The sequence below is a fragment of the Melanerpes formicivorus genome, unplaced genomic scaffold, assembly GCF_026170545.1.
Source record: "Melanerpes formicivorus ecotype bairdi unplaced genomic scaffold, bMelFor1.0.p_v2 SCAF_16, whole genome shotgun sequence".
NCBI classification, from domain to species: domain Eukaryota; kingdom Metazoa; phylum Chordata; class Aves; order Piciformes; family Picidae; genus Melanerpes; species Melanerpes formicivorus.
In genome coordinates, this window is record NW_027142368.1 from 14,317,746 (window position 1) to 14,331,537 (window position 13,792).

At 49.9% G+C, this 13,792-nt stretch overlaps 1 protein-coding gene across 1 annotated transcript in view; it reads right to left on the minus strand.

The window, feature by feature from the left end:
• Positions 1–6,572: 6,572 nt before the first annotated feature.
• Positions 6,573–13,792, minus strand: part of CD81 (CD81 molecule) — a 44,772-nt gene continuing 37,552 nt past the window's right edge. Inside the window, exons 5-8 of the mRNA XM_068148319.1 lie at positions 13,299–13,406; positions 11,424–11,525; positions 11,035–11,124; positions 6,573–10,199 (exon numbers count right to left, since the gene is read on the minus strand). Coding sequence (XP_068004420.1) covers positions 10,137–10,199; positions 11,035–11,124; positions 11,424–11,525; positions 13,299–13,406 — 363 coding nt within the window. The 3' untranslated portion in view covers positions 6,573–10,136. The remainder of the gene's footprint in view (positions 10,200–11,034; positions 11,125–11,423; positions 11,526–13,298; positions 13,407–13,792) is intronic.

Below are 13,792 nucleotides of genomic sequence, written 5' to 3' on the forward strand. Positions count from 1 at the left end.
ATAGAACCATATCCATCCAAAAATAAAAGTTTCCACTTTCTGTCCCAGCAGAACATTTTTTGTGTGTGCGTCAAGAAGTTGAATTCTCTCTGAAAATGTTTTATTGGTGTTGGCTGAAGAGGCTTAATTTTATTTCCCCGCCCCCTGCCCCCCAACTCCCCGCTGCCTTTCAGCAAAAATAGTTTTGCATTATCAGTGGAAATGTATTTCCCATGTGGCTTCGATGTTTAGCTTGTTTATCCTACGTTAATGCAAAAAGAAAAGGCAAGGTTTGCTGGGGCACTGTGTGCCCAGCAGTTTGCAGCGCTCATCTGAGGCTCCCTTACTGCCTTGCTTGGCCTTGAGGCTTCATGGTTAGAAACGTAGAAACATAGAATGGTTTGGGTTGGAAAGGACCTTAGAGATCTTCTAGTTCCAAGCCCCCTGCCGTGGGCAGGGACACCTCTCATTTCACCATGTTGCTCAACACCTCATCCAACCTGGCCCTGAGCACTTCCAGAGAGGGGGCATCCACAGCTCCCCTGGGCAACCTGTTCCAGTGTCTCACCACCCTCACTGGAAAGAATTTATTTCTAGTCTCCAGTCTAAATCTCCCCTCTGTCAGCTTCAATCCATTCCCCCTCATCCTATCACTACAAGCCCTTGTAAAAATTCCCTCCCCAGCTTTCTTGTAGCTCCCTTCAGGTACTGGGTAGGCTGCTCTAAGGTCTCCCCGGAACCTTCTCTTCTTCAATCTGAACAGCCCCAACTCTCTCAGCCTGTCTCCATGGGCCCTGTCCTGCCATGATGGCAGGTTTCCAATAACTGCTACTGCAAATGAGATTTCTTACTCAAACTAGTTTAGTTTAGTTAAACTAAATTAACTGCTGCACAGAGCCCAAGCCTCCAAAGGTACCATTGCTTTACCTGTGCTAGATTCTGTGGTCCTGCTCTGGCAAGGGGATTGGACTCCATAATCTCCAGAGGTCTCTTTCAACCCCTAACATGCTGTGATGATCATCAAAGCACCCCGCTCTGAAGGATTTGCTGTAGGGGCTGAGTTTATAAAGCTCATCTATGCTATCGGTTTCCCCACAAAAGAAGGAATTACCATGTAGCCCTCCTCTGTCTGATTGTAGTACACTTCAGTTTTTGCCCCCCATGGCATCCCAACCCTGCTTTGCCGATGGGTGTGCTAGAGGTAAAGCTGCGGCCAGGGAGACTTCCCTGAATCCCTTCAAGTGGGGCCTCTGTGAGTCACCCACAATCTAAACAGCAGCCACTTCAATTGCACTGTCAGTTTTTAAACACATAGCTTTGCCTGCTGGAGTGTTGTTAACCACGGGGGAGCAAGGCTGTGTTTGGAATACATTTGGCAGTAATGATGAGGCCAGCTCAAAATGTCTTCCGTCTGGCTGGAGTCGTGCTCTAGTTTTAAAACAAGAGCTCTAGAGGTGTTTCCCCATTTGGTGATCCTGTTATTGTTTACTTTCTTTTTAATGTATACACATATGGCAGTATGGTTACAAGCATTCAGATGGGTTCCCAGCTGGAAGTAGGAAGAAAGGAAAACATGAGTCTTGTGGTAGGCAGGCAGGAACTGATAGAAGGAAGTGAGTAAACAAGCCAAGGAAGCCAAGAGCAAACCATGGATGAAGGCTCCCAGTGCTGCGTAAGACTGCCTGTGGTGCTGGGCATACCCTGGGAGTGGGCATCTGAAGGGAGTGAGGAGTAGGCAAGAAAAGGGTGTGGAGTGAACAGTGGCACATCCTGGTTTTGTAGGGCTGGAGACAAGCAGGGTACACCATAGTCTAGTGCAAACAACAGCCCTGCTTTGTTGAACACATGATCTCTGAAGTCCCTTCCAACCTAAGCCATTCTATGATTAAGGGCTCAGAGTGGCAGAAGAGGGCAACACCACCTCAACCATCTCCATCCCCCCTGGAGGTGGGTGCCTTCAGAGACAAGCCCCATTCCTCCATTTCCACAGGCTATGAGTTCTTGGTTTGTTTGGGTTTTTTGCCTGGATGCTGTATGTTGATGGCCAAGGTCACCTTCAGAAGCTGTCTGTACTCTTTTCCTCCTTGCAGTTGTTTTGCAGAAAATTCAGCGCAGAATCAGGGATGAGCTACTGCCTCTCTGGTGGCTGAGGACAAGAGTTTGCAGCAGTGGATATGCTGGTGTGTTGGGATCTTTGCTATTGCTTGGCGACAGCTGAAATAAATATAGTGAGTCAGACTGAAGAAGAACAGATGGTAAAGTGTTTTCCCCTCGCTGACATGAACTGAGGTGGCTTGAAGAGGGTGGGGGGAGGCTGGAAGGCAGAGCTGAGCTGCAGCACAGGACATCGTCCAAGCAAGCAGGCCGCATCAGAGGGGCTGGCTCCTGCTCAGAGCTGGCCCCACAGGCCTGCAGGAAGCCAAGAGCGTCCCTGTGTGTGGGTGGTGCATGCAAATGCACACCAGTCACAGCCCTGTGCTGGGTGCCTCATGCTCCTTCCTTGCAAATAAATCTGTTGTTTGGCCCCCATCCCTAACTAACTGTTTCCACTGCTCACTGGCAGGCAATGGCTGCTGCTGTGCTCACTGCCTGGGTAGGTGCCTGACAGGGACCACTGCTCCCTGTCCTCAGTTGTAGGAAAGACAATTCCCTTGTAGCTGCCCAGGTCCTGCATGCCAGACAGAGCAATTGGATGCATTTTCATCATCTCCTGCATCTGAGTATGAAAGTTAGTCTGGTATGGCCACATGCAGCTCATGCTGGAGCTCCTGAGGAGAGATGGGGAGGGAAAGGAGCATTTTCTGGCTGACAAAAAGCAAAAGCAGAGTAACAATTGCTGCATCCTCCTCTGCTGGGAGAAGGCAGTCACACCAAGTCAGAATGGGTACAGGCTGAAGGAAAGCCTTCTAGTTCCCCTTGCCCATTTGCAGGAAGAGCTTACAAATGGCCTTGAAATCCCACCATGGGGTTAGTTTCCAGGATTCAGTGCTTGACACCACCGCTCCTCTACTCCAAGCTTCGCTTCCTTGTTTGACTTTGCATTTTCCTTTGGTCCAGGCTCACCTGTGAGCAGGTTGATTTATTCCAGTGCTGTTTACCCATGTTGGTGCTTTTTTCCCCCTAAGGTACCTACATAAAATTAGCTCCTTGTGAAGAGAGTTGTAATGCAGACAGGCCGTGAAGGTCTTTATCAGCTTGACTCTTCTCAATAACAATGTCACTGCTAGCCTGGAGAGGGCTTGCAGGGAGAACCTTAACCCCTTTTCCCTTAGAGAAACTGTGTGTGTGGGAAGGAGCTGAAGTCATTTAAGAGCAACATTAATATTCCCTGCAATTATTTGGCTTTTTATTAAAAGAAACAAAACAGTTGGGGGGGGGTCTCTGTTCATTTGGACTTAGCTATGGAGTATTTGCCCCCCCAAAAAACCCTTAATTATTGCCTTTATTTCCACACACACCCCTTTCCTATCCTTCACCCCAGCATGCTTGATACAGGTGTAGTTATGAGGTGAAGGAGGATCTTAGAACCAGATGAGGGCCTTGTAGTTATTACCAAAAAACCCCAAACCAAGACAACCCAAACCAGTTTTCCTAGAGCATGACATGTAGGACATGAACCAACACAACTTTGTAACCACCACTAAGCCTGGCTGGGGGACCTCTGCCCAGTTTACTTCTAGCTGGCAGAGAGGGTGTCGTGTGGGCACCATCTCGCCTGGCCTAACATCAACACCTCTTCAGCACTCAGTCAAAGCTGTGGCCAGCTTAAGGGAATGCCCTAGTGAAGCAGGGCCAAAACCAGCTTGCTTTTTTTAAGAGGAAAAAGTGTGATTACACTCCAATTAAGAGTGCTACTTGCAACCACTGGCACTTGAGCTGAGCCCTCTAAAGCCAGGGAGAAATGCCAGCCAGCCTGCAGTGGCATGCCTGGCTGCAAAGTTTATGTACCCCCTAATGTATCTGCAGGTGTGAAAACAACCTGGGCTTCAGTTCCAGCAGTTCCAGATGCTGGGTGGTGTTTTCTGCTTGCTCCAGGTCCCTGGGCTATGAAGTGAAAGCATCAGGCTGCCTGCATCAGACAAGTTGCCAGAAGCTGGCTGAAGAACAGCACTTCTGTGCCCTGCTGCTAGGGTCATGACTGCTGCAAAGTAATCTGGTGCTCCCCAGGCTGCAGCTGAGGGGAGTGTTCAGACAAAACCACATGGATTAACACTGCACCTCTATTGCAGTGCACAGTGTGGCATCTATGACAGCTGGGGTTTCTAGCCTGTATCTTTTTCACTTAAGAGCTGGTCTGGAAGTTAATTTTTTCCCTCTCCCTTTCAGCACCCACTGATGGCAGATGTTCTCTCACCGGGGTCTGTATTTCCACTCACATCTCCTCTCTGATGCAGCCACAGCTTCTCAGCCCTTGTAAATGAGGGAGGTGTTGAAACATTCACCTTTCAGTTCAAAACAGTCTTCTCCATTGTCAGCAGCTTGCCCTGCAGCTGAAACTCCCCTAAACTGTGAGGGCCATGCTCAGAAAAGGACACAGAGCAGGAATGTCAGAACAGCCACTGTCTAACACATCCTTCAGCACTGAGCCTGGCAAGGAGAGCTGGCAGGCAGAGGGAGGGTGCTTTGCTCCACAGAAACCTCCACCAGAAACAGCTCTTACATGGGAGAGCTGGCTGGGCTTTTCCCTCCACTGGGAGCATTGCAAATCTTGGTCAGAGCTCAGACAATCTTTCTGTAAGGGATGGACACAGCAATTGATACTGATTCCTTGCAGCTCTCTTAACAGGGAACAGGCACGTTGCTACTTAGAACACAAACATCACAGAAGAGGCTTATGAAATAGAGCTCAGCAGAGCAAAAAAGACATCCAAAACTTCTCCTTAGAAACAGTCCAGAGGGGAGGGGGGAAGGAAACAGTTTGGGAGGGAGAAGGAAAAGAATCCTGCTGGGGAAAAAACAATCCCAACGTGGTCTAGCTTAGAAGAAATTCATGCTTGTGTTTTCATTTGTTGAAAAATTCTTGGTTTATGAAGAAAAGATTCCACAGTCATATGCCCAGGAATCATGAGTCCACAGTTAAGGCCTCCAGTGACTTTCTCAGTCCTTCAGACCTATGAAGAAAAATGTTGACGGGAAGTGCACGCCAAGGTGCAACATGAGAGCCGGTGGGCTGCAGGGATTCCACCCACCCCTTCCCCTGGCAGGGCCTTATCTGAGTGGCCTCACACGCTCCTGCACAGCAGGACTGCTCTTTCCCAAGAAGAACCCACGCCTTCGCAGCACCTGCATGAGCACAGCAGTGTTAACACTCAGACCTGAGTCACAGACAGAGCCAGGGAAGGTTTAAGATCCCAGCTATGCTTCCAGGCTGAGGTCCCAAGGGACCAGCTCTGGCTGCCAAATGCGCACTCCGCTCTGCCAGTTGGTTTCCACTATCATTTCTCCCCCCATTGAACAGCAGTCTGAGTCTGGCAGTGACTCACATCAGCTTCATCCCCACTCCAGAGGCAGGAATAATTTCATCCCTCCCTGGAACAACAGCACAGCACCACAATCCAAATGTTTTAAGGCATGAAGCGAAGAGCATCACATCCATGGGAAACCACTGATAGGGTCAGCTGAGGACTGCATTCCCTGCAGCCTGAATTTTGCCTGAACAGGAGAAGGAGATGAGCCTGTGCCCTTGGAAGATATGGCAGAAATCTGTACATGCTGGAAAGAAACAAGATCTGACAACACATCATCAAAAAGCCACTAACAAGTGCTTGCCTGGGTTGGTTTCTTGCCCTTTTTTATTGTTTTTAAAGATTTTTTTTTATTTTATATTTTTATTCTTTTTTTTTTTTTAAATTTCCAGAAGTCATGATGTCTGACTCCAGTAACATTCAGGTAAACAAGTGAAAGAACAACAGATGGGCATGATCTGGTAGCAGAGGCACAGCTGCCGGGAGCAGGGCTTGCCTTTCTCTGGGGCAGCTGAACGTGGCTTTCCCTCGCCCGGCCTTCCCTGGCATTCCCTGCCCCTTCCAGACCGGCACTGCCAGGATCTTCCCACTCCAAACACAGCCAGGAGGCCAGGGCAGGGCAGGGCAAGGCAGGCACTCTGGGACCACAGCACTCAGCCTCTCCCTCCTCTAGCCAGGCTTTCCTTGATGGTGCAGAGGGGCAGGCGGTGGCGAGCACACTGGCATTACCAAGCCACCCACAAACACCAGCCCAGCCCCGGGCTGGATGGCAGCAGAGCACATTTGGGGCCATTTTTGGTCACTTTAGGAGAAGCCCCTGGAGCTTGCACAGTACTGCAACCGCAGCACCCCTGAATTCCAGCACAGTTCCCCCTCTTTGCAACCCACATTAGCTCCCCTCCAGCTGTGCCGCCCTTGCCCTTGAGGGGAGGCACAACTGTAGCAGCCACCGCTGGCGGCAGGCAGTGGTGTTTGCCTTCCCTCAGCACCATTCTGGATGCATCCCCAGCCTGCCTGCAGGCCCCCTCCCAGGGGCTGGAAAGACCCATGCTGTCAGAGCCAGGTTCACAAAGCATCCTGGTGTTAAGGTTAACTGGTTGTAAAACTGCAGCAGTTCAGCACACTACGCACACTATGAGAAACGTTTATTAAGATTGATTCTTGTTTCATTTCTTTCCTTTTCTTTTGAAAAAATAAAATAAAATTAAAAAAAGAAAAGAAAAAGAAAAAGTAAAAGGCAGAAGGAAGTTAAACACACTGCTTTGTGGCATGCTCCACAGTAGGAAAAAATCCCAAGCATTCAGTTAAGCTGTCAGCAGCTCTGTTTGACCTCTCCATGTGGTCTTTCAACTCAGACCTGGAAAGTTGACTGTCCTCTTCCCCACCAGCCTCTCTCCTCCTCCCTGCCTCAGCTCAAGGCCCTTTTCTCTCTAGCTCCAGCACCATGCTTCCCTGGAGAGGGAGAGGTTTGTTTTTACAGCCCACTATTTCATCTGTGGTTTGGTTTTAGGGGGCATGGAGGGGGAGCAGGGCAGGGCCCCGTGCTGCACACACAAACGCACAGCTATGCAGAAGAGGGTCTGAGCTAGGGCTGAAGTCGTCCTTGAGTGGCTCCAAGCTTTGGGACTGAACAACTGGCAGAAGAACTCTGTCACTTCTGGATCCTGTCAAGTCCTCTCAGCCCTTCACAGATCCCTCTCTAATTTGTTTTAACTCGGGTCCAGCTTCAGAGGTGGTTGGACTCAAACTGACCCAAGTGCGCAGCTTTTGCTGAGAGAATTTCTCAGCTGCTTCATTGTTCTTAAACTTGACAGTTCCTGCTCTAGTTGCTGTCCCTGCTCACAGCAGGGGGATTGGATTAGATGATATTTGACAGTTCCTCCCAACCCAAACCAGACTGATTCTTTCCCTCTCTCTCTTGTCCTAGGGCTCACCCCTCCTGCTCCAGCCAATGACCATTCTATGGAACATGGGGACACTCAGCTAGCCACTCAAAAAAGCATTACTCTCTCCCTCCAAAATGCCTTCTGCCCCCTTCCATAAGCTTCCCATCTGCTGGCTGTTCCCCTCCTGCAGTACCTTTCCTGGAAGCACCTTTTCTGCAGCAGCCACAGGGTAAGGAAGCGACCCAGGGAACTGCCTCTGGAGCTCCCCACAGTGACAAGCCACCTCTGAAGTGAGCCAGAGTGCAAACTGCAGCCTGTGTGGGGGACATGGACTGAAAGAATGTCCTGCTCTTCCTCCTTCCACAGCTCTCAGACTCCCTCTCCAAGTACCACTTTCTCCTGGGACAACCTAGACCTCTAAAGCTCTAATGTCCTAAGGACACAGCTGGCCCGCATCGAGATCCAGCCCATCTTCAAACAGAGCTCCAGCCACACAGACAGCATCAACTGAATGCTGAACAATATCAAAAAATGCAGTATAAGGAAATAAAAAAACCCAAACCAAAAGGAAAGCAGAACTGAAGCTGCTTAATGGCATATTTATACACATTGACCAACAGCCGGCGGCAGAGGCGGCAAGTTACACATCCATCCTGTACGCTCCCGAGCCCGGCGCACATCCCTGGAGACACACATGCTTGGTAGGTGCATACACAGAGAGCCACATGACAGAGCAGATGTGACCTGAAGGAGCTATGCTGGGAGCAGGGGAGGGAGGTGACCTACTGCAAAACCTCCTCTCGTTCTTCCCGTGCACAAGGTGGACATTCAGGGCAGTGTTGCTTTTAAGGCTCGATTTCTAAGGCTGAATCTTCTCTTGTCCAACCCCTCAATTTGAAGTTCTGCCTGAAGCACTTCCTCCTCTTACCCAGCACAGCTTGATATATATATTTATATATATATTTTTATATATATATATATTTACCTATATACTTTCTAAAGGCCCTATATACTAAAAGGCAGGAAGAGGAAAGGTGGGGGGAGTAGCATGGGGAGAAAAGCCTCCGAATGGATCAGCTTGCCCCAGTGCAGGAATTTCATGTCCTGTGGTGGCAATGGCCACAGCACCACGTGGAGTGGACAAGATTAGTTCATAATGATTGTGGGTCTGCCTCCCTACCCTATCTGAAGCTCATTGTTGCCACAAAGGGGGGGAGAGTGAAACACTTTGAGAAACAGAAATATTCCTGAAGTGGGGAAAGTGATCACAAGTTTCAGCTCCTCCCCTCACCTGCTGCGAGGTGACAGAGAGCTGAGAGATGCCATCATTTCCAGCTCGAGTGCCTGTAGGGCTAAAGAAAAGGCTTTGCTTAAAAATATATTTCTATAGAACTATACACATAGATATCTTTTTAGAGACTCTCAGATTTTATTACATAGCTCCTGGGCCACTCTCCCCCTCTGTCTGCATGATAACAGAAGCCCCATTCACCAAACTGGCAGCCAAAGCTCAGCCAGGTCACAGGAACAGGTTTCACCCGGCGTGCTCTGAAATCCTGGCTTTGCTAAGCTGATCTAACTGTCATTGATCTAAGTGGACTTTTCTTTTTCTGCAGAATCAGGTGATGGCAATTTCCCAGCACTGCCAGTGTGTGACAAGGTGCTGTAAGTCAGGAAAATTGCCTGGAGCAAGAGAGTGATGCAAAGATGACATTTCAAACATGAGCGGCTGGGAACCCCCAAGCCTCACCCTGCAACGCACAACTGCAGGAGTTCTAAAGCTTAAGGACTTCTTTTATTAAGTTTTCTTCTTTCCCTCCCCCCCACCCCCCCCAATATTTATATGCCAGCATTAGCTTAACAGTGGAATCTCAGTGCAGAACTCAAAGCATAGGTCTATAAAAGAAACACTGAAGGAGGTTTAAAAAGCACTTCCTAGTTTTTCAGTTTGTTCCATTGGAAAAAATGGGGACTGCAATTTAGCCACTGACCCTTGGATGCAGTGAATCGGTGGCAGTGAGCCAATTGAGAAAGCTACAACCCTAAGAAAGAAGAGGGGGGAAAAAATACAAAAAGAAAAAGCCAAAAAAAACCCCAAACCCCCAAAGCATCACCACTCCTCAGAGAGCCAAAAAATGGAAGCATGGTTTGTGTTCAGGATCGACCTAGCGATGCAAACAGGTTGGAGAGGAACGAGGTGCCTGTGACCCCACCCCGGATGCATCACACCCAGGTGATGGGGGCTGTTCCCTCTCTTCTCCCAGGCTTCCCCCACAGCCAGCCAGGGAGTTGGGGGTGATGGTAAGGGGGAAAAAAAAAAGAGGAGCACAAGCAAACAGAAATGCTAAATCCTGCTTCAGCATCTGATTACATACAGATAAAAAAAGGGAAAAGTTGGGGTTGGAAAAAGAAAAAAGAGAATTAAAAACCAAGGCAAAGATTTCTGCTGACAGGCTGCAGCCCTTCTCCTCTCTACATCTTCCACCAGCTTTACTTCTGAGTTACAGGGGGGTGGGGAAGGGGGAGGAAGGACTTGATCTCCTGCTGCAGCAGCTTTCCCCATCACACACAACTGATGTGTAACTAACTCAGCCACGAGGGTCTGGGAAAGTTTTATTTATTACCAAAAAAAAAGAGACTCCTTTGCCATAAAAATGATAAGTACTGCATGGTAATAGTGGAAGTATTTATATACAGAGTTTTCTTTGTCTTTCGTTGAAATGTCTCCTGGTCACTTGGTGGCACTTGGGGTCCCCTCTAGCGCCGTCCACCCTGCTACCCCCTTCCCCTCCCTGGCTCTCATGGCTCAGTAGACGGAGCTGTTCCTTATGCCACAGCACAGCACCATGCTCAGGATCATTTCAAAGATCTGTTGGGAGACACAGAGACACCAGTGAGGTTCTGACCAGTAAGAACTGCCAGAGCTTCCCACATCCCAATGTCCCTCACTCCAGTCTCTTAATGCCAGAGGTAAGGGCAGCGCTGTGTCTTTGCTGCTCTTTCCATTAGGAGCTGATAAGAGAGGGGAAGATCACAGTCTCACAGTATCGCCGAGGTGGGAAGAGACCTCGAGGATCATCGAGTCCAACCTGTCACCACAGACCCTTGACTAGACCATGGCACCAAGTGCCACATCCAATCTCCTCTTGAACACCTCCAGGGATGGTGACTCCACCACCTCCCCGGGCAGCACATCCCAATGGCTAATGACTCTCTTGGTGAAGAACTTTCTCCTCACCTCGAGCCTAAACTTCCCCTGGCGCAGCTTGAGACTGTGTCCCCTGGTTCTGGTGCTGGTTGCCTGGGAGATGTTCTCTCCTCTCTTGCTGGCAAGGCTCACAGCTGCCAACCACAGAGCAAATGCTTCCAGGTGCCTGTGGCATTACAGCCCAGCCTTTGTACCCATGCTGGGTTACCCAGTGCTCACTGGGGAGCAAACACCCTAGCAAAGCAAGCAGATCTGAGTGGGTTTGGAGACAGTGAGGAGGTTTAATGGTGCTCTGTGCTTCTGGACTCCTGCTCTGACATCCCAACCCCCCCAGGGAGGACAAAGAAGCCCTCGGTTTCGCCACATCCCAGAGCAGCTGAGGTGCAGAGCTGGCACTGGGGCATCTAGAGGAGAGGGACAGACCCAGAGCAGCTGGAACAGCTCAGGTGGCTTTTCCCTGTCCCCCAACACCAGAGCACTGTGCAGTCACACTCACCATGATCACAGCAACCACGATGGCAGCGATACCGATCAGGTAGAGCTTCCCAGAGAACAGCTCGTCGATTTTTCTGTGGCAGCTGGGGGACTGAAGCAGAGCAGCACACCAGTCAGGAGCCAGCTTTCCCCTCACCCACCCCCAGCACGGCAGCTCTGCTTCCCTCCGGTCCCACCCATACGCCTGGCTCCCGGCTCTAGGACTTCCCACTAGGAAATCCCCAAGGACTTCACCCTCTGTGCCTGCCAGCCCCATCAGGCAGGGACAGCAAAGGAAACATTGCTGAAAGCTTCCCAACATCCCCCCCCGTAGCACCTCCAAATAAATGACATCTCTAACCTTTCCCCAAGCTTCTTTGCAGGAGCTGGGTGAAGAGCAGCCATGCCTACCTCAATAAGGCTCTTCAGAATGGAGTCCTTCTTTGGGCAGAGGTCTTCTCTCCACAGGGGAGTGATAGTTCCTATCGCATTGTCGGGACCACAGCAGTCCAGCTACATGGAGAGAGGGGAAAACACAGTCCACCCAAAGCCAAGAAAATCAGCATTAGCAGACAGCAAACACTCGTGCAATGCTCTCCCCACTGTTAAGCAGCCTTGAGCCCCCCAAGGCCAAGCAGGCATCTTGGAAGGAGAAACACAAGATGGGGAAACACAAGAGGGGGAACCACTCTGCAAATTCAATCTTTTTTTCCTTTCTACAAGCTGCTTCCTACAATACTGCCAGACAGGTCTGGCACTGGTGTCCTGGAGGACAGCAAACCCAACACCCTCCAGAGATTTTGCTTCCTGCTGAGCAGAGGAAATACTGAGATTAGTTCCTCCAGGCAGCATCTTTCTTCCAATGACTCTACTTAAAGCAGGGGTGCTGAGGCAAAAGAAAAGCAACTCAATTAGAGCTGGGGCCAGACTTCCCTGCACAGCTTGAACAGAATGATGAAGAGGGTACAACACTCTTTTATGACATGTCAGAACAGCAAATCAACAGGCCAAGACCTGAGGCTGCTTCAGACCCTGCTTTTCCCATTCATTTGCCTGACCTCCATTTTTAACTTTCCTTCCTATAACAGTCTCATTTCCTCTGGCTGCAAGAAACTCCTATGGAGGGGAGATTTCTATGTAGAGCTTGGGAAGCAGGCAGCAAAATCCCAGTGCTGAGAATACACTTGATCCAGTTCTGTACTAAGCATTAAAAAACTCAGTGTTGCTTTCATTCCCTGCCCAAGGACTTGGAGTTCAACTTTCTGCCCCTGTCTCCATGGGGAGGATCAGTCCCTGTGCAGCAACAGTCACTCCTCACCACTTACCTACTGACACACCACACACAGAATCATGGTGTAGCTTGCCTTGAAAGGACCTTTAAAGGTTATCTAGTACCTTGCAGTCATAGCAGGGACATCTGCAGGCTGCTCAGAGCCCCAGCTAACCTGACCTGGAATGGTTCCAGGGATGGCACATCAGCCACCTCCTAGAACAACCTAGGTCAGTGTCTCACCAGTGTAAAACATTTCTTCCTTCTCTCTGGTCTGAATCTCCCCCTTTTAGTTTAAATTCATCAATCCTTACAGAATTAACCAGGTTGGAAAAGACCTTCAGGATCATCAAGACCAACCTATCACCCAGCACCATCAACTAAACCATGGCACTAAGCACCTCATCCAGTCTCTTCTTAAACACCTCCAGTGATAGTGACTCCACCACCTCCCTGGGCAGCACATTCCAACGGCCAATCTCTCTGTCTGTGAAGGATTTCTTCCTAACATCCAGCCTAAACCTCCCATGGCACAGCTTGAGACTGTGTCCTCTTGTTCTGGTGGTGGTTGCCTGGGAGAAGAGACCAACCCCCACCTGGCTACAACCTCCCTTCAGGTAGTTGTAGAGAGCAAGAAGGTTTCCCCTGAGCCTCCTCTTCTCCAGGCCAAACACCTGAGGCTCCCTCAGCCATTCCTCACAAGGCTTGTGCTCCAAACCCCTCACAAAGCTTTGTTGCTCTTCTCTGGGCTTGTTGTGAGCAGGCTCTGTTGTGACAGGACAACGACAAGTCTGTCCCCAGCTCTCTGATCAGCCTCTTTAAGCACTGCAAGGCCACCAGAAGGTCTCCCCAGAGCCTTCTCTTCTCCGGGCTGAACAAGCCCAACTCTCTCAGCCTGGCCTCACAGCAGAGGCGAGCTAAACAGAAGTTACCCAGGTGTCATTTGCAGCACAGAGGATGCCATCCCTCAGTGGGTGCACTTAGGCTCAGCAGAGCTGAGGCCACCAGCATCTTACCGTTTCATGGAAGGTCTTCACGACAGCTTTGCTGTTTTTGGTGTCCGTGTCTGCCAGGAGCGCCTGTTGAAACGCTTGGTCGTAGAACTGCTTCACATCTTTGGCTATCTAGGAAAGACAGGGGGGGAAAACACCCTTTCAGCCAGCAGGAGGAGGAGGAAACCCATCCAGCAGATGTGCCTGAAGGGGGCAGGTTCCACGTAGATGAGCAGTTTTTAAACACAATTCAGACCCTCCCTTTATGTGTGAGGGGGGAAAAAGGGCAAGTCCCTCCAGCTGCAAATATGAAGAACTTCATTCACCAGCCAGCAGCTTCCAGCCAATGCTGTCCAAGGGCTCCATGAGCTCTCTCTAGCAGGCAAAGGCAGCCAAGGCCTAGAGGGTAAACCACAAGAGCTGAGATAGGTTTCAGCCCATGTGCATTTGCCATTGGGCTCAGGAAAGCAGAAACAGCTTGTTCTGAACCACTCAATGTATGGAGACAAAGCAGGCAG